The sequence below is a fragment of the Agelaius phoeniceus genome, chromosome 11 (genome assembly GCF_051311805.1).
Source record: "Agelaius phoeniceus isolate bAgePho1 chromosome 11, bAgePho1.hap1, whole genome shotgun sequence".
Lineage (NCBI taxonomy): Eukaryota > Metazoa > Chordata > Aves > Passeriformes > Icteridae > Agelaius > Agelaius phoeniceus.
The window spans coordinates 14,674,204-14,695,704 of NC_135275.1; the positions used below are offsets into that span (position 1 = coordinate 14,674,204).

A 21,501-nucleotide genomic window follows, 5' to 3' on the forward strand; every position below is an offset into this window, starting at 1 on the left:
ATAATAACACCAAAAAATGAAGGCAAGACTGTCAAGGCATCAGTCACAGCTCAGAGAACTATTTACATGTACCCTGCTTTTTGAAATTACTGAATCTACTGTATTATCAGGGCTGAGCCCTAATATTGCAAATGCACTCTATTGCTGCTAAAATATTTATTACTATTTATTTTTTTTTTACTGCTTAAACTGTAGATTTATTTTTATAAGTCTTTTAAAGCATGGAAATTGCCAACCAGTCTTCAAGACAAAAAGTAAACATGGAATGCAGGTGAATGTTCTCCAAAAAATTTAAAAAGGAAGGACAGTAAAATGGTTACACATTAATTTTATCATTGGGGTTGTAGAGCTGCACGTACTATCTATTTTCCTTTTATAATTCTCCAGTATTGTCAGTGAATTCTCCTTTCCAGAGCTGATAAAAATGGTATCTTCACATTAATTTATATTTAATATTTACAATGTCCAAAGATATTTTCATGCTCCAACTTGTATTAAATTGCTATCTCACTTTAGAGATTTGACACCTTCATAAAGCAATAAAGTAGAAACAGAATATTCTGCCGATTCCCCTGAGCATTTTTCATAACCTTATTTCAAGATCAGCTTTATTTACAGTGTCATCAAGGAAATGAAAACCAGATCATACATTTGCCACCAATATCATCATTTACTGTGCTAATAAGCACAGAAGAAGCTCCTTGCTGCCATTACCTGACTCTTTTCCTGATGTGACATTTGGTTGCTGTTAACAGCTGCCATTTCACAAGATCAGATGACCTGTCTTGGTTTAACATCAATTTCTTTTTTACTGGCTACCTTGGGATGTTGTTATCTCCAATTAGAAAAGCTGATTTGCATTAAAATCTCTCTTAATGACCACATTAATTGACTGCAATTAATTACCTACATCTACACATAACAGTGTGTTGATGACATAATGAAATAATATGTGTAATTAAAAGTGGATGATACTAAAAATAATTTGGGCTTTTGATTATCAAATAAACAAAAAAGTTTAGTGGATTAAAGGAAGATTTTCCAATTAAAATTTACCTAAGCATACCAAAGCTTCCAATTTCAAGCAGACCAACACCTGAAATTTAAAAAACATGTCTGGAAGGACACATGCTATGTTTATAAGGTGGGATTAAAGACCACCACAACTTATGAATAATTTTACAACTCCAGATTTCCAATAATGAACATAAATAATCTATGTTTCTCTATAATGCTGTTTTATAATGATGACCTATCTCTTTACAAAATTGCTTTAAAGAGATAATCAGTACTTTGAATCAAGACAATAAGGACTGGAAATATTTTTGCCTCGGTGAAATTCTGCTGTTGACTTTACTGCAGGTAGGAAGCAATACACAGTTTTAAAGCAAAACAGCAGCTTTACTAAAAAGCTCTCAATTGTCTAACCCAAGTCTATTTAAGCAATTTCACATCTTGGCATTTGCATCTACAATTCAGTTTCTACTGATTCTTGGCTTACAGATCTTACTCAAGCAGACATGCCAACTTAAACGTAAAAACACAGGAAATGCTGGTCTAGAACAGACCAATAATCTCTCTAACATTCAGTTCCAAAGGCCAAACCCAACAGTTCAGAAATAGCACAAGATAATTCAGTATGGACTTTTGAAATCATCTGCCTTCAACACAGTTCTTAGTGTAAGGTTGGAAATACTTGGAAGTACAAAATTGAATTTTCTCTTCGCATTTTTACTGCTGCTAAATACGACATTACTGTTACCTATATAAATTGGCAACTGATTTTGGAATTATACCAATTTTTACCAGCCTCTTTTAGCAGTAGATTCAATATTTTAATCATATTCTGTGTAACATGGCATTTTCTTTTATGAGTTTTTAATTTTCAACTGCATCATCACATCAAATGATGTCTTCTTTTTGTGCCATGAGATAAGAAAAACAGCTTTTATTGAACATCCTTTGTATCACTGGTTACTTTTTAAATGCCCTTATGTAAATTTTTAATGTTTTCAGCATATCTTATGTGAGAGATTATCATTCATGCTGCTTCTCCCTGAATCACTTCTTGGTCTGTAAGATATTTTCTGAGATGGTTTAGCTGATATTGTATAAAGTATTTCAGATAATAATGCAAAAATGATTTAAAGGTTTGATACCTTTTTCATTTCCTATGAATTTGAATTTCCTGCTACTTAGTTTTTAAAAACATATTAAAATCTGAAAGTTCTACTGAGCTGTATCTCTGGTGATGATAACCTGCCAGCCTTGATTCATTTAATTTTGATCCTTTAAAGCTTAACTGTAGTTATCATTCTTCCCCAGTGTAGAATCCTCTGCATTGAGCAAAGCTAGATTTTATGTGATGTCATGTTCCACATTTACCCCATGCAGTGGTTCCTAGACCATAATTTTTCAACACAGTGGCCACAAGACATAAAACCAGTAAACTGAAACCCTTGCTCTGAAAACTGATATTTCCTGCAAGTTACCTGCTTTGTTTTTCAGAAAAAAGTAAATATGGGATTTCCTATCTAACAAGCTTAAAGCTTTCTGAAGTCCCACTCTTTATTAAACCAGTATCTGGATCATAACAAAGTTTTGCTCCCCTGTTATTCTCTATTGAGATTATTCACAACTATGATAAACAATACAGAGACTAGAACAAAAGCTTTTTAGGTCTCCTGCTGTTAGCCTTCAGCTGTAACAATAATTTTAAATTTAATCCTTTCTTTGCCTTCTCTTAGCTTTTATCCAAGTCAATAGCTTGTATTGTAGCACACGACTGCCCAGCTTCTTTAATAAGTCTCTTCAGTGCAATGCTGCTAAAGTCTAAATTATATGGTTTATTATTTGTAGCTTAAAGAAACATTAAAATAAGACAATACACCAATAAGACAAGATTTCCCTTTTCCCTTTTCAGCTGAGGACACTGCATACTCATATTGCCAGCAAAGTTTCATTGATGTGAACATACTTTAAAAAGAAATATAACAACTTCACTGCAAAATGCTTCAAAGTACATTCATATGACATCTCAAATATTGTTATAAATCTCATGCTTGAATTAGAATTGTTCTGGCTCCACACAGATCTCAAACTATAGAACAGACACGTGTCTATGTGCTTGAGGCACTACAGGTGTGCAGGAGTTGTCAGGTTTCATTTTAAGACATTGGAACTCTAAACATGGACATTTACAAAACAATCAATTGTTTGTACACACACTGTATGGATTGTACCCACAGGATTTTAATACAACAGAATACCTGTTTCTTGCACTGCCTTTTCCCTACATTTCATTTTTGTCTTGTGAATTTCATTTAGATCCAGCAGTTGTGTAACTTGTGGGACATCAGAATTGAGCTGGCAGGTTGGAGGAATATCATCTGAGGCCTCATATGGCCCAGGTGTAACAATGGTTGTACCTAGAATCAGAAAACATGGGCTTTACTTCATGACACTGTGGAATTCAATTGGACTTGTATTATTTGGTAGATTACATATACTTTAGTTCATATGGCTATAAAAACTAGATAGATTATGGTAATTTGAAAAAATTTGCTGCAATTGGTCACTTTTTATTGCAAATTTTAAAATTATATTGTGTATACTTTTAGGCCAAAAAATTTGAATACAGTTATAGAAATATACACTAATGGCTGGAGTAGCCATAGAGAATCAATTTCTTTGAATTGTCAAGAGAGCAAACAAAACAATAATGAAATATATTTTGTTATTTTTTTTTTACAGCTCAGCTTTAATTGTAACACTGATACAGTGATTTTCAGATAAAATGAACAGCTAAATATGGTATTCATATCTGTGGGACTGAAGTAGCAAAGAAGTCCCATATATGCAAATAAAGAATTTAACAAGCTTTAATTCCAAACTTTGGACTCCATTATGCTTTCATGATAAACTAAAAAGCTGTCAACTTATGTATTCTTGTGACTCCAGGCATAGCAGAATGTGAGCTGATTATCTCTGCTTTCCCTTTGATAACCAATATAGACTGAGTTTATGAAAGCTGCTCTCTGCAAAGAAAGGAATCCATGTCAGAACCATTCCTGATGTTACAATACAAATTCATTGCAAATTTTAGAAGACTTGAATATAATAAGCAAATGAATTAGCCTGTTTCCAAGGAAAAGAAGAGGAAAACACAACCTGAAACCCAAACATAAATAAGGGATCAAGTATTGAGATTCAAATAAAAAAAAATCAGATGTCCCATGCTGTATTTCAGTGCAGGACATATTTTTTCAGTATTTTTATTTTTTTTTGCCAAGCCAGTAGATTATTTATCACTGTTGGGCAATACTTAGTGATAAAACCCCATACATAAGTTCTGCATCACTATGGAAACAAGAAACTAGGTATAGTTTAAGCTTGTGTGCTTCAGTGTCATGAGGCAGAAAAGATTAAGTATTTCCTCTTCTATCTCAAGAATCTCATACAGAAATAATTTCTCCATATATGTGGTTTCTCCTTTGCATTTACTGTCATTTTAAAAATTCAAAACATAGTGTATACTTGCTACTTGAAAAGAGTAACACACTCATTGCACCTTGAAATCAGTTCTTCCACCACACCAAGGAGTTTGAAGCAAAGAGCTCACCCCTTGTCCTGGTTTCTGCTAGGAAAGATTTAATTTTTGTCCCAGAAACTGGTGGAGGGCTGTGTGTTGGATCTGGCATGTGGCAGAGCTGATGACACACTGGAGTGTGAGCTGTTGTTCAGCTCCCCAAGCTGCCCTGTCAGGGAGCAGATGGCAGGGGGTACAAGAAGCTGGAGGGGACACAGCCAGGACAGCTGACCCCAACTGACCCAAGGGATATTCCAGACCACAGGACAGTGTGCTCAGCACATCAACTGCAGGGAAAGCTGACTGGGGGGAGCTGCTGGTGGTAAACAAATGATGCAAATAAAAACCAATTGTCCTTCTTGGGTTTTATTTATCTTTTTTTCCCCCTTGTAATAACAATTTAGCATTATTAAGTTGTTCTTATCTCAACCCATCCATTTTCCTACTTTTATCCTTCTGCTTCTTTCCCCCATCCCACTGAGGGGAGTGGCTGTGTGGTGCTTAGGTGCTGGCCAAGGCTAAAGCACAACAACTCTCAATACAATGTCACTGCATTCAGTGGGGCTCAACTAACTAGTCCATTCATTCTGAGAGGGAAAAAGCTTTATTAAAGAGTAATTGTTATATGAAACTTAATTAATAATAAAAAAATCTTACTATTGTTTTTCTTTAATTGGGTATGAAGTATAGAATCATTTTAATTCAGCCAAACCTTCAGCTCTAATGAAAATTTAAGATGGGTCTAGAGAACAAATTTAGAGGAGTAGCTGAGGGAACAGGGGTTGCTCAGCCTGGAGAAAAGGAGGCTGAAGGGAGACCTTGTAGAGAGGTAGGTGCTGGTGTCTTCTCCCAGGCAACAAGCAGCAAGAGGAAAGAGCCCCAAGTTGTGCCAGAAGATGTTTAGATTGGATAATAGAAACACTTTCTTCATCAAAAGGGTTGTCAAGTCCTGGAACAGACTGCCCAGGGTGGTGGAGTCACCATTCCTGGAGGTATTTAAAAGCCATGTGGGTGGGGATCTTAGGGACATGGCTTTAGTGGTGGCCTTGGCAGTGCTGGCTTAATAGCTGGACTCAAAATACCTTAAAAGGTTTTCCAACCTAAACAATTCCATGATTCTGATTCTATTCCTATATTCTATATTCTATTTCTATATTCTATATTCTATTTCTATATTCTTGCCTAGATAAGGAAATTCAAAAGCATGCAGAATGTACTAATGCCCACCAGCTGTGTAATAATCATAGAATTGATAATGAAGTAATTAAAAGTGTAATATTTTAGTATGCTTACAGTTTATTAAAGCTGTTGACTCATTATGTTAGCTGCATTTTAGAATTTTGGAACTCATTTAGAATATTTAAGCACATTTCAGAAGCTGTTTAGAATGGAAGGGAAAAAACAATGCACCAATGGAATTAAATTAAATGAATGCCAGTGAGAGCTTGAACTGCAGTTTCCTGCTGAGAATTTACCATATTCTCTCTGTAGAAATTTTTAATTAATATTTTTTCCAGTCTTACCAACAAAAAATCAGTAATCACAAGGTTTGCCTACTCTCCCCTATTGGTTGACTGTTGCCAAATAGAAGATACATTTTGCTACACTTAAAATACTGTTAACTACCCCTCCTTCTGAAATCAGAAACGTTTTTCAGGTATGTTCCTTAAAAGCCACAAAATGAAAATTTGAATGAAATAGAAGCTGAGTTATTCCTAGGGGTGCCTTTAAAATAAGAAAGTGCCAGCTGTGCTTTTGAAATTTCTCCTGTATTACTGCAAATACCAGTGAGGAATAAAGTTCTCTCCTTGGAAAATGATGATTCAGGATTATGATGCGAGTCTGGAGACTGGTAAACCTGACCAATATCTGGTCAAAAAAACCCTGTTATTTTTCAGCTCACCACCAACATTACTTTCCCAATAAGCAAGGCCACATTAGGATAACTGGACATGATCTGAGGTGTTTATTATAGTTTCATAGCTTTGTTTCATATAATGTTTTGTTACAATTTTGTCTCCATTATTTCAGAAAGAAATCTTTCGTCAGCTGCTAACATCCAAAATTAAGAAAGCAAACAGCAAATGCTGCTGTTTTCAGTACTTCTCTTTCCTCTCAGATACTCTGTTCTTGGCCAAAATCAGATTTCTATCAGCATAAGACACCCTCATTAAAACAAGCTCTCTACTTGATAAATCTTGCCGGAATTTTTTCAATAAAATACTTCTAAGGAATTCAGTGTTTAAAACACAGGAGTACACACATATTTAATTAGTTGCCCTAAGTCCAACACTAGCAGACTTAATGTGCTGAACTACCACTTTAATTTTTATGAAATCATGTAATCCTTCAAATTGCCAATCTGATGAATAAGAAACTTTTGATTTTATAACATGAACAGTTATGATTAAAACTAGACATTAATTTAAAACACACCATCTTCCTCAGCTGTAACTGGAGGCTTGAATTTTAAAGTGAAGACCTTTCTTAGCTTACAGTTGGCTGAAATAGTAATTCCATCCAAGGACTGGAAGAGAGCTCCTCTGAATATTTCATAGGTAAACGTTACCAAGTCAATACACATATTGCACCACTAGAAAAGAGAAACAATACTCTTTAGTAAAATCCATGAGCTGAGGCTAACACACCTTCTATACAAATAAACCAGATGGCCTTGAGTAGAAATGCAGCAATTTTCATTTAATTTGCAGAACTGTAATACATTTTATATGATTACTCATGTGTAAAATTTAGCTGATCAATGGTTGAAATTTTAAGGGAAAAGCAAAAAATTAATGATTGTACATTGCCTAATTTCCTTATAAAGTCAAGGTAGAAATATTATAATTGACAAATAGCAAATATTTTTGAGAAAAAAATTAAGATGCATACATTACTGTACAGGTCTTAAATCTGAAATTTTGGAAGGAAAGTAATACTTATTTTGAAGACATCAAGCAATGGAGTGAAAAATTCAGTATTTAATTATAACTGATACTTCTAGTGATGAGATTGAAACATAGAATAATTTGTAGGAATACAATACCGAAATCTAGCATGTGAAAATGCAAACTCTGTTCTGCTGATGGAACAAAGAACTTATTACATATCCTGATTCACAACCCCTCATGCAGATAATAACAATCAGCTTGTGTATACAGTAAGTTGAACTATCAGAGCCATGTAAAGGATCTATCTAACCACTGAAAGCAGAATGCTCCCTCCTTTAAGCAAAAGCAATGATAAAAAGGCAGAGAAGCATTTAAGGGAGACAGATATGTATTCAGATACACTAAGGAATATAGATCTACTCTTTAAGGTTGGTCAAGCATTAATGTTATTAAAATATTTTGTCATTATAAATGATCAGACCATCTAGACATATCTGATTCATGCTTTATAATCTAAATTAAAATTCATAACTGAAGTTCATCTTCTGCTTGTATTTAACTTGGTGTACATTAATGCACACGTTAATCCTGAAATACCTGCACTAGTCTGACACCAACTAACTGAAATTACACTGAAGAAAAATAATTTAATTTCATTAGATTTTGAATTAACAGCAACTTCAGTGGTATGATCTGATACATATTCATTTTAAAAAAGTCCAACTACTTCTTCCCACAAAGCAGAAAACTTCTCAATTTTAAGTTACCACAGTTGCTTTCACTTAACCTATCTCAAAAAAAGTTATAAATTCAGAGGGTTTTTTGTAAAATATTCTCTCTCATGTCTAGCCTTAGTATACTTTATCTACTTCTCTTCACGCAAATATACATTTTAAAATATTTGAAATCTAACTATTCTCGTATCAGGTTTATTTTTGAAAGCAGTATATGAGACTCCAATCCTTACATGGTTATACAGTAACCATCAGGCTTTGTATCCTGTCAGCCATTACCATATATTGTGGCTGGGAGAGGGGAACGAGGAGAAAAAAATGTTTTTTGTTTTGTTCTCATCAGTTTGACACAGAGATTGTTCTATATTTGGAAGAACCTGAGGAATGTGAAAGCAGCCATCAGCTGCAGTCTCCCTCCAGTGAATGCCACCAAAGGTCACTACAGGAGAAGGGACATGTCAGGGACACAGAGAATTTTATAGAGGCTGGATCAACAGGAGAGGTGAAGAAACATCACAAACAGCAGTAATTTTGTAAAATGAGAATGAATTCCTAATATAAGAAGAAGGATGGAAGAGGTGCAGCACTAAGTGGTTCTGCAGCCATCTGGTAAAGGGGACACACACAAGTATCTTCAATCAGTAGGAGCTGAGTTCTAAACAAGCAGTAATTTAAAGAAATTCATAATATACACAAAATATTTCAGATTTTCAACCTCAGTCCAGGTGACATTCCCAAGGTACCTACTATTTTGCGCTTGATCATAAACAGAGGAATTTTGGCATGCAGAGGGGTTACAGACAACTCCTTGTGGACTGTTGACAAATATAATCTTCTTTTAATATTGTCAAAATCAGTTATCCTATAAAAGAAAAGTCAGGAGAGAACGGAACAGATCTTTGTCAATTCAATATTCCAGTATCTTTGGGAAATCACAAAAATCCTGTTCATGTGCAGAACCTTTATGTCAGTGACAACAAATATGGAATTAAAAAACTCTTTTACAAGATGAGTAATGAGATTTCTTTCTCCAATTCAAACTTTGTGGCTATATCCCAGCATATATAAAATCACTTTACATGCTAATTTCATTTCAACAGTCTACACTCTTTGCTAGATTTCCATAGCCCTCCAGAGTATGAAAGAATTCAATTTGTATGAACTAAGAACCCAGTAGCCTTTAATAATCACAAGTATTTGGCCCCTTAAGCTTGTCTTATCTTGGGGCCCGCTAACTAGAAAAACATTATTTGCTTTCTTTTCCTAAAAGTGCCTCTGTCACTGCATATAGATTTTTTTCAGCTTAAAGGTAAACACAATACATTGTCTATCTGTTTTACTTCACAAGGACTTATCTTCAAAGGTGAATTATAATGCAGAAGTTTATTGCTCACTATTCAGGTCATCTCACAATGATACCAAGGACACTGAATTTCAACATTTCTAATAAATTTAGACTACAGCCATGGTCACAAAAAAAAAAAAAAAAAGGTTTCTTTTAAACTGATAAAGAGGGTAATTTTAATGTTCTATTTCCTTGAAGGCTTGTTAGCAGCTGTACTGGTTTTGGCTGGGACCCAGTTAAATTTCTTGAGGGCAGCTTGGAGAGTTCTATGCTTTGCTGGAAGCAGTGTTGGTAACCCTGGGATGTTTTCATTGCTGCTGGGCACTGCTTACACAGAGCCAAAGCCTTTTCTGCTCCTCACCTCATCTCACCAGGCAGGAGGCTGGGGATGTTTGCAGAGCTGGGAGGGGGCAGTCAGGACAGGAGATGCCTCCTGACCCAGGGGATGTTTCAGACAACACTGAGCCATGATCAGCAGAAAGAACTGTGGGGAAGGAGAAGGAATGGGAGAAGCCCAGAGCTACCTTGTTCTCCCATGCAGCCATTTCACAGCATGAGGCCCTGAGCTCCTGGAGATGGCTGAACATCTGCAGGCCCATGGGAAGGAGCTAATGCCTTGTTTAGATTCTGGTTCCATGTGCAGCTTTTGCTCCTCCCATTAAAAAGTCTTTATCTCAGGGCACAAGGTTTTGCACTTTTACCCTTGTGCATTCTCTTCCCCAGGAGGGAGAGGGGCCACTGTGGCTCAGCTGCTTCCTGGGGTGAAACCACAGCATCAGCACAACCTTGACAGTCCCCAACACTCCTCCCTTAACACTCCAGAGCACAGATAATACTTTAAAGGCTGCAATCTGGGAGAATATGCTTAATCTATGGGGAAACAATGATTAATTTACCTATTATTTTGAACAAGCCTATTTCTAACAGATGGGTATTTCTCTGTAATTAGCAGCCCCTCTGAGATGACAAACACTTAAAAAAAACAACTTTTTTTTGTCACTACTTAGTGTTGCTAAAAGTAATTACTCATAATCATTGTCCTGTAGATTTTTTTATTTATTATTGAAAACACTTTTTCATTAGCTAAGGACTACCCGTAGCTTAAATAATGAAATTATAAACTTGCAGAATAACAAAACATTCATAGGTTTCCTTAGGTCAGCTTAACTCTGGGGCAAATTACATACTTTAATTATTTCTTTAGTTATTTTTGCCAGTTTGAGAGTTTAAGCAAGGACAGTACAAAATATACTGCAAGTATGTAAATATCAAAAGGTTCTACCAGTACAGGCAGTAAAAATACAGAAGCACCTTCCTGTTCCCCCATAGTCATTAAGAACCATCATCCAAAGCAAACTGTTCACCAGCTTTGTAGAACTTGCTGATTCTTTCCTCTCCCTTGCAGATAACCTGACCTTTAATCTATTAATCCTCATAACATGGGTGGGCAAATGAAAACAAAGTGGAAGACTCATTATCTGTTTCATTTTTAAAGACTGGCAGTTCCTTTTATAAATCACATGCACTTGACAAACAGAAACTCCACTACTGTGCCAAAAAAACCCTATTATATCCTCACTATTGCTATTGTTTGAGATGAGAGATTCCAGAACCAGCTGCACATATTTTTATGAATGGACAAATTATACCAAGTCCTTGAAAAGTGATTTCATCAGAACACCTCCACGTGCCTTACAGTGCTGGTACCTGGGCTTGATCTTACTTTTGAAGAAGTTTAAGCAAGATGTGAAATAACTCCATGAAGATCACCAACAAATGGGCCACATGGCTAAGCTTCTGATTAAGGCATAATTCCAGCCATCACTTTACTTCCCATACAGCCTTTGGTGAAAAACCTATGAATCTAGTTTCCAGAAACTCTTCACTCTAAATCTTGGATGTTCAGAAGTGCCAAAATTCAGTCCAACAAAGCAGTCCAAAGCAGTGGAGCAATGGTTGCTTGAGGCTCCCTGGATTTCCTGGTTGCATTTAGAGCTGAGCAATTGTGCTGAGAAACCAGGCAGCTGCAATAACCTGAGTACTGAGAAACAAAAATACCATCCCTGCTAAACCTCAAACTGCATAATTCTCAACAGAGAATGGTGCTTTAAATGAGGCTATAACAGAGCAGTAGAGCCTAGAATTAAGTCATGCATATTTCCAAACAACTGGCAATAAAACCTAAGTTCATTCTATACTATTAGTTCAATATGCTTAAATTTTATTATTTATTTTCTATACGAATAGGTTTATCTCTCTCCCTCATGAAAAAAAAATAAGAACTTTGGTTATGGAAGGGCCACTGGTAAATTTACAACTCAGTTACATTCCAGAATGTAACACTGAATACATTTGTTTAGATCAAAAGACATACATTAATATCAGACTCTGTCATATAAGTCTAAAGGAAGACTTTTTAGGCAATAGATGTGCCATAAGGAAGGGGCAAACCTGAGATGCTCAGATATAATCACTCCTAAAGAAGTGTAATTTATTTTTATAAATACATTTAAAATAATAAAAATACTTATATATTCCACAGGCAGAAGTAGATGAAATATTCAAACGGGTAAATTAAAAAAAAGAAAATGGCCCTAAAATTATATAAAATAATTTATTTCCCAGGAGAAGGAAGATAATTATTTAAGAGTTAGTGTAACTTTCAGACTTTTCAATTACATTGCTTATTGGAAAATAAAAATAAAGAAAGGGTCTGGAGAAACTCTTTTCTGAAATAATTCAGACAATGGGAGCTAGAACACCAGATCTCTCAGTTACAAAATGAGTCCAGAGTACTTTTGGTGGGACACAACTTTTTTTCCTGCTATCCAAGAGTAGAACTTATGTTAAACCTACAATAGCAAGAAGCATCTGCAGCACACATCTTGATTTTCAAAGATGAATTTAAAAAAAATCTATATGGGAGTTAATGTATTTTTATTATGTCTGTGCTTGAGTATTTATATCTAAGGGTCAGATGTAATAGAAAAGTAATGAGACCATGTTGAGAAAAATGAGGTGGTCAACAAGAAAATCAACCTCATTTATAATAATATTCCTGTGATCAGCAGGTGCACAACTCTTCCAGCTATGGTCATTAACTGCATTCATTTCACACTTAACATCTACATTTGCAAGCCATTTGAAAGTAAAATTACCTTCCAATTCAATTTTCAATTTTATTTTACATCTTCAAATTTGATTGACTATTTTGCTCACAATGGTAACTATAGTGAGATTGCCAGTGAATGGTAGCAACTACCCAAGAGCACAGATAGACTCATCTGCTCAGATTGCCTATTCACTTTGCTTCTGTATGGATAAATGGATAATAATTTATAACCATTTGTTAATGTTCAATTCAAGGCCAAAAATGAACTTAGGAAAAAACAATACTGAACTATTGAAGGGATGCTTCATTTGTCAGGATCACTTGGTCTTCAAATGAAAGTGTTCTTCTCTGTATAAATGATGTAACCTGGAAGTTTACCAAACATGAAAGCAGGTATTTCATCGATGTTGCTAAGCTCCCATGCAATTTATAACTAACAGAAATCTCTTTGTATCCTGTTCAAAATCCAGAGAGAATTCTCTGCTAATGCTTCACTATTAGTACATTAGTACTTAACAACTGTAGTGCCATTTTCTCCATAAAGGCATGTGCTTCCTAAACATTACATGGTTACATCATTATCATCATCACCTCCACTTTAAAGACAAAAAACAAAGTAATACCAATTGTCAGCTGATTTGCCATGCTTTCAGATTCTCAAATTTCCTTATTCAGAGGCACACTGTACTTCACACACATTTCATTTTATGTGCTATTTGTAAATTGGTCTGGTAGGAGATACCACGTTACTGAAGTGGCTGCCTGATGATCTGCAATCCAGAACAACGTATCCTGCCCCCATAAAAACAGAAGTAGTTACATTGAAAATCATCAAATCTCTATAAAATAAGGGATCTGGTAGACTACTATGTCACCCAGACCTAGAGAACAAGTTGTACTGTATACTGGAATTTCCTGTTGATAGTGTTTTTTTCTGGAGAGCATTAAGAAAAAAACACCACAAAGTGCCCTTAACCAGTGTCCATAAAGAAGGAGTAACGCAAGTGGCAGGCACAAAACAAGAATCATCAAATCTGGTTGTTAGAATGAAAATCTTTCAAAATATGAGCAGTTATGAAGAAATGGTGAATCCTGACCTCTCCCAACCAAAATACAAATAATTAGTGCTTTAGTACTTATTAGTGCTTCCATCTAAAGTTCTAGAAGATGTGATGACTGGGAGAGTTATTAAAATTTTTTAACTTTCAAATATATGAGTTAAAATCTCCTTTGTAAATTAGGAAATTCAACATACCCTAACACTTCTAAGAATATTTATGTATTTCACTCCTGCTTCACCAAAAATCAAGGAACATGTCTCATGCTACTAAATACCAGAATTTCAAATAATCTCTCAGCTAAATCTATTCAATAAAGTTTACCTTCATTCTCTATCTAAAATCTTCCAATAATTTCAGATGTACATGATAGAATTAGCATCTATGTCCTGCTTTGAATTTTAAGAGGTTGGTCTAAGTTATACAAGACTAACCAAGATTCATATTGTTCTGTATCTGAAAACATGCTGGGTGTTTAGGTTAACATGAATAATTTATGATATCTCTGTCAGCATAGCTAAAATGATGACTTATTATGATAGCATCTAATTCACATAAATTCAAACTGTTATGGTATCTATGAATAAATTAGCTATGCTTGTAAAACCTATTATGTTGTGGTTATTAAAAATCTCAAAGTAATAAGCTTATATTTATAGAAACAAATGTTTGAAAACAGGAAATATGGTACCAAAATATATATTCCACTGTTCTGTTCACAGGCCTTGCAATAAGATTTCTTATCAGCAAGCACAACTACTTCAGGAATGAAGAGATTTTAACCCCTTTTTCCCTACAGATTCCTTCATACATAACTAGCTTCAACAGAAAACTTATCAGGTATGTTCCAGAGTTTGAAACTCTTAAAGAGTTTGCATTAATTCAGAATATAACAAGAGCTGATGCCTTCTGGAGCTGGCTAAGGCTAGTGGCAAACAAAGCCAGTTTGACTATGAACAGTGGGATAGCAACTGAGCCAACCTGTTGGTAAGTGCTTTACCAGCTGAGCAAAGGTTGAAAGGCTGAGGTTGGAACACCAGGAAGAATTAAGAAATTAGGAGACATAGGTACCATTAGAGTGAATGAGCAATCATGTGAATCCTCAGCACATTCTGGCTGGAAAGATGGTCCATAAGGTCCTGAGTGATTCTAGGAAGGGGCAGCACAGCAGAGCCCCACAGCACATTAACACCGAGCACACGTCTGGGCTTGGGGGCAGCAGCAGCTCCCCCTGACAATGGGCATGTTTGCTCTGCAGGGTTTCATGGCACAGCTGAGGGGAGCTCTTAACACAACTCAGACTTCCCCAGGTACAAGTTGTGCCACATTTGTTTTACAGCTGTTTACCATGCCAAGATTTAAACAAGTTTGAAGCAGCATGAATTGGCCATCAGTGAGAGAGGCAGTGTGACTTCAGAGCTGCAGCAATGGATGAGCAAGAACCATGCCTGAACTGGGGAAAAAAAGATTGAACAATACACAGGGACTCATACAAGACCACAAAATGTTTCAGTACATCACCAGGAATTGAGCATCTCATCCTTGTTCTTAGAGTAGACCAGTCTGCTCTTTTTACAGCAAAATTTGCTGTAAAACTTTTCATTACAAGATGTGCTAATTTCATGTGATACCAAACACTAAGAAAAACCATATCAGAAACAAAGTGTGACCATGACTGGCATTACAGTTCTTTAAGAATAAATGTTTGAGTGCTTGTCAAAATGCCAAGCAGAAGTACTAACACCCACATGTCCATGTATTGGGAATTAAAGCAAAAATGACAACACAAGCCAGATGCTGTTTTCTTTTACATGCAAATATTTTTTCAAACATTGAGTTACCTTTGCTTTTTCAGAAAAGTAGCAAAATTCCTAACACTGAAGATTTAACAAGTGGCTACTGCATTTGCAGCAGACAGCTATGTTCAGCATTACTAATAGCTTAGCTATTATTTGCTCCAAAGAAGCTGCATAAATTACATGCTCTCTACCTTAGTTGTGATTTTATTATGCTTCATCAAATTTTTCATCCACAATCTATTTTACACATTTTTACACAGATCAATACATTGACTGTTAATGTGGTGGTATTCATCTAATCATGCCACATTAAAAAGTATCTAAAATTCTATTAAGATTTCTTCTGAAGAAAAGATAAACCAGCTAATATATGGTTTGCACATTTCAGTATTTATGGCAGGAATCTCGAATGACTGGTGACAGCAGCAAGTTAGAAAGTTTAGCTCTGCTGATGCCAGCAGTGATGGATGGTCTTGAAGAAATTCTTGTTTGCTGACCAAATCAATTACTGAACAGAATGCAAAAGAAGATGAGGCTCAAACTAAATTCCTATTTCCATCTCTCTGCAGAATGGGAGAGCAAGAAATGCAACATAAAGCTTCATGCCCAGCTATTACAAAACTTGTCAGTGATTTTTACATAAAGTAAATTTCATAGCTTGGCATGCTATCAATTTTCACTTGAAGCTGCTCAAAGATTCAGCACTAAGTAGTCAGGTTATGTAAGAAACCACCTTTGAACATTAAACTTCAGAAAGCAACAACACCATCAACACTCTGCAAACAAGCAAGAGATTTCTTTCAAAACATCTGGAAAGAAGGGAACTGAACAGCAGTCACATGGCAAGAAGGACTTGTATTTATTATTTACTGGATTATCTTAAATCTGCTAGGATAAAATAATGCATTGTCTGTTCAGCAAGTATTGAAGAACTTTATGGGTACAAGTAAGTTACAGTTGATTTCAAATACAAAACTCAGTATTAAAACTATTTTTAAAGAACTTTTATTAACTTTTTAATACAGCTGCACTCAGTGGGGAACAACTGATATTGTACTTTTAAGACATAAACACCTTCATTCAAAGTAACTGGAGCTCCAGAGAAAATAGTTAATATGGTTTATATTATATGCATTATATAGCAATATAGTATATGTTACATAAAATATATCTATAGCAAATACAATATACATGTATTTAAATCTATAAAAGTAGCTAAGAATATAATAGGAACATATATTTGCTTTTATAAGAGGGACACAGTAAAGATGAGAACAGGAAGTAGAAAGAAAATATTAAAAACATGTAAAGTCTAAATATAAGCTGGAAAGAGAAAAGGTAAATAAGAGTGGGAGAGGTGATAGAAAACGTTTTTATCAAAAAAAGAAAGCAATGAGAAAAATGAAATTAGTAGAAGTAGAAAAGAGGTTCTTGTTAAGAAGGTGGCAAATACCCAGAAGAATCAAACTGAAGATGACTCTACAAAAAAATCTGAATTCCTGCACCGGTCATTAAATCTCTGCCCCTGCCTACACAATGAACATGAGAAACAAATCTTGGTTTTGAGTTGGTACTTGGTGTTTGGCCTCTGTTGCATGACATATCCTGTTTGTTTTGTCCCTTTAAATACAAACTTACAGAAAGTCAAACAAAAATAAAATCCTTCTTTCACTTTACACAATTTAATTGCTAATTTAATTGATATCATTCAAACCAACTTTGCTTGCAGGGCTTCTAATGGGTTTATATTTATTTTCTTAGTCCAATCTCAGATATTCTATGGGCTATAAAGCTGAGTGAGTTGTGCTGTTTATATATAGTATAAACAGATGGTGTCACTAAGGGAGAAATGTTGTCCAAAGCCTGACAACTGCCCAAGTTTAAAACTCTATTAAATGATTTCACACCTAACCAATAAAATGTCTGTTTCTGCTGTATCTCTCTTTCTTCACAGTGTGGAACAAATTATACCAATTGAGTACTCCATTTGTTTTTCTAGCTTTTTGTTTGGTTGTGTTATTCTCCTCCAGTTATTAGAATATGTATTTCTTTTTGCCCTGAACCAAAGGGCCCTCTCTTATGATTAATGAATAAGTCTCATGAATTTTCAGGCAGTCCTCATGCACCAGTATTTTCATATGTTTGACAAATCTGTGCTCCATTTCTTCGGATTTTTCATAATCTTCATTCAGGATTTTTTGGAGTTTGTTCTGTCTTCAAAGGAATGTCAGTATTTAAAACATCTAAGAAATAATGATCTCATTAGCTTAATTACTTTTTATTGACTTGACAAGTCACCATGCTTTAATGCAAAATATGCCACCACAATTAATGACCTCAATCAAGAATTCACTTTAAGTATTCAAAGAAATTTTATGCATCTTACAGTAACTCAGTGGCGAAGTCTTTTCCCAATGGCACAAAAATCTGAAGTGTCAGATATTGCTGCACCAGTCCCACTAGAAACAGGAAAAAAAAAAAAAAAGCTGTGTGCATGCAGATGCACATTTCACTATCCAGCATTTCGATTTTGTACCATATGCTATGCTCCTACAACACTATTTCCCAAGGTTCACATAACATATGAACACGAGAAAAACCTGAAGAAATCCAATTCAAACTGCAATAAAAGTATTGTTTTAAAAGTCCATCTGTGGCTTTGGTGGAATTCTCATGAAAGCAAAAGGAACCTTTTTTTTTTAGCTTACAATTTTTGTGCTCCAAGAGCATGAAGACAACAAATATCCCATAAGAATTTTAAAATGAAGTAATACTGTCCTATCAAGATTATCTTATAGTGGCGTTAAACTTGCACTCATGTTGGTGACAATTTACACCTTGCTAAGCAACTTCAACAAAACTCTTGGGTAAGAATGCAATTCAGATCATGACAATGCCTCTCAGTGGAGGCTTCTGATTTTTAGAATAATAACAACAGATTTTGACTGAGGGAGCAAACAAAAAGATTCAGGTGGCTTCCTATCAAGGGAAAACAGTACAAAGCTGTCTGAATTGAACCATATGTTGTTTTCTTAGATATTCCATCAGGGACAACACAGGATGCTTTTCATGGACTTCACAAGCCTGAACAGCAACACTGGCTCCTCCTCTAAAGAATGACACATCAGAACTTTCTTCTTTTGAGGGCCAAATGACAAGTTAAAACTTCAAATTAGATTTGCATACATAGTAGCTTTTCTTTTGGAAGAGTATACAAAGTTCCAGTGCAACTGGGAGACCATATACTTGATTAATGAAATACTTGAGGTACATACACCTCAAGAGAGGAAGAGACCAAGACAGAAGGAAACAGAATGGTAACAGATGGAAACCTGACTGCAGTATTGCAGCATTAGCTAAAGTAAATTTAAAACCAAACTATTTTTAGCAATGATTACCCACACAATAAATTCTTAATTCTCATTTTAATATTTATCAACAGTTAGCAACTGTTTTTCTTTTAATTGTTTACTGTTTGCTATATTAGTTTATTAGACCATTGAAAATAAATTAGTTTGCTTTTTCCAAAATATACATTGCATTAATATTAATTTTAATGAAGATAACAGCCAATTTCTTTTATGAAAATCAGACTAAACTTAAAGGCCTTACAGAGTCATCAGCCCAAAAAATGTATTCTTTTTTTTTTTTTTGTGTGTGGTTTTTGGAAAAAAATTATGTCTTATATTAGAAGTACACTGGAAGATTCCCATACCATTTGTTTAAAATCACCATCTCAATTTTTCTTCAAAAGCAAGCAGTTAATTCTAAGCCACCTCAAGTCACTCCTACAAGCCTTACAAAGTACAGCACCCTATCATGGAGTTTAAGGCATATGATGACTTCTGTATTGCAGAAGTGTATTTCAGACTGCTTGGATTCTGGATTATTGTGGTTCAACAGACATCCTGGGAAAACATTCCACAGTACCCTTAAACACTCTTTACATAAACACAGAGGAAATTTGGGTATAAATTTCTTGTACTGCTAGCACTTATTTGATACAAAACCAAAAATTCTTTAAAAAGTAAAATAAGAAAGGGGACAAGAATCTAGTTTCCATTCATTAATGCCAGTAGAATTACTGACTTTATTAAGTGCTGAATGGAATCAGAGGTTATTTATCAGACATTGGTCTGTAGCAGGATCAGGTAGAAAGTGACCTTGGCAGCACCAGGACATGTTAGACCTTCCCTACAGCACTTACTCTAATATGGCATTTCTGTAAGATTTACTTATTTGTAATTGACCTGCTAAAAAGTTAAAAAACTTTTCCATGCTGAATTATGTCTGAACTAAGGGAGAATAATGTTTAGCATTCCAATATAAGAGTGAAGTAATAATCAGAACAGCATCACAGACATTGAATTCTTTGATACTCACAAGTTTGTTTGGTTTCCTTTGGTAGCTTCATTTTGTTGATTAGACTGTTTCCTTCAAGTACAAAAACAAAGCCTTTTAGTTCTTTGTCGTATTCCTACAGAAAGGAACAACAAACATAAGCATCCTGATAGAATTCTCCTCCTGTCAACCAACCATGCTAGTAACATCAAAAAATACAGATGGCACTGCAAGTATGACTGGATCACATCTGATGGCAAAAATATAATCCACACAAATATGTCCTTTATTTGTGTGTTTTATGAACAAATATTGCTGACAAACAGGATTCACGATTCAGTGAGCAAAGCTCAATTCACTGGTTACCAGAGTGCCAAAATTACTTTCTAAATATTTAAACTGTAAAATTGCACTGTGACCAACTCAGTCTGCAAGCAGGCATACAGAAGTAATTTAAGTAGTCATTTAGTCTGCCAAAATGATAGAACTGCAAGTGACAACTCCACTGTCAGGTCAAAGCCCTCATTACCTTCTAATTTTAAGCTTCATTCACATTTTTCTGGTTTATACTCTAGGTTTTATAGATTTCTTTAAAAACTTACTTTTGATATAGCTGACGGGTTGCCAAAAATCTTCCATTTTGCTCCTGGGTTCTTGCCTTGAGCACTGAATATTTCAACAAACCGGCCCCCCTATGATAAAATGGTTTAAGGATACATCATCTAGTCAAATGCTCAGCACTAAATTGTCAAGGGTCAAGATGAGCACCTAAGAATCCCTCTGCATCATGTTGTTACCACAGCCAGTACTACTGATCAGTCAGACAGCAGAATATAAATTACAGCTTCTAGACTGCTATAACATATCAATTCATGTAGTCAATATTTGGCTTTACTAGAGTGTTAGAAGATAAAATTGAAGGAGTATTTTAAAATTATTTTCTCTATTATATCACTCTCTAAAAAGCAAAATTATTGTAGATATTCAAAACCCATGCAAGAGATGGCTAATTTATATTTAGATAAGATTTATTTCTAGAATATGCCAAATGAACTGAGTTTTAAAACATGCTGCTAAAAAATAAAAGGTGTTGCAGATAGGATGTTTTGTCTGATTTCCAAAGGAAATGAAGTTTACACCATTTGTCTACATATGTGAATGACTCTGCCTACATATTTTGCAGTAACTTTTCTACTAGTTACCAAATTTCAACCTGATTTGACCTAGCAAAAACTTACTAACTTTTCTGAGCCAACTTAAGCAGCCTGGGAGTAGAACTGTTCCAGGCAGTATCACCATGAAAAGGGCTACAGCCTTCATAAGGGAGCAGAATTACAACTGGAAAAAGATTATTACAGATGTGCCTGTCAGGTGAAAACTCCTGACACAGAGCATGTGCCTACTGGACCTCAAGGAATCCAAACACAGGCTCTTGGGGAGGTTGGCTTTATCACCTCTGCTTAGGGAATTACTCACTTCTAGATTTTTGCCATTTGATGTCGCATTTTTTGTGACATCTGATGCACTCAGCCTACAGTTTGCTAAGCATTTTTCAGCAGCATGGTTGACCTAATCAATCATTACGACTCTGCCATTCCCTTCTCATTTCTAGTTGCCTGCACTCCCCAATTCT

The 21,501-nt window shown here is 35.2% G+C and overlaps 1 protein-coding gene across 11 annotated transcripts in view; it reads right to left on the reverse strand.

Moving 5' to 3' along the window:
- CFAP20DC (CFAP20 domain containing) overlaps positions 1 to 21,501 on the reverse strand; it is an 87,894-nt gene that overhangs the window by 40,114 nt on the left and 26,279 nt on the right. For 8 of the 11 annotated variants that reach the window (XR_013183869.1, XR_013183868.1, XM_077184581.1 and 5 more), the window contains 6 exons: positions 20,471 to 20,560; positions 19,911 to 20,004; positions 17,914 to 17,986; positions 8,961 to 9,075; positions 7,025 to 7,181; positions 3,270 to 3,428 (listed from right to left, as the gene is read on the reverse strand). Coding sequence is in view for 9 of the 11 variants with exons in the window: in XM_077184581.1 (XP_077040696.1) it covers positions 3,270 to 3,428; positions 7,025 to 7,181; positions 8,961 to 9,075; positions 17,914 to 17,986; positions 19,911 to 20,004; positions 20,471 to 20,560 (688 nt within the window). In the remaining 2 variants the exon portion in view is untranslated. The remainder of the gene's footprint in view (positions 1 to 3,269; positions 3,429 to 7,024; positions 7,182 to 8,960; positions 9,076 to 17,913; positions 17,987 to 19,910; positions 20,005 to 20,470; positions 20,561 to 21,501) is intronic. The other 3 variants (XM_077184584.1, XM_077184589.1, XM_077184587.1) reach the window with 3 other exon arrangements.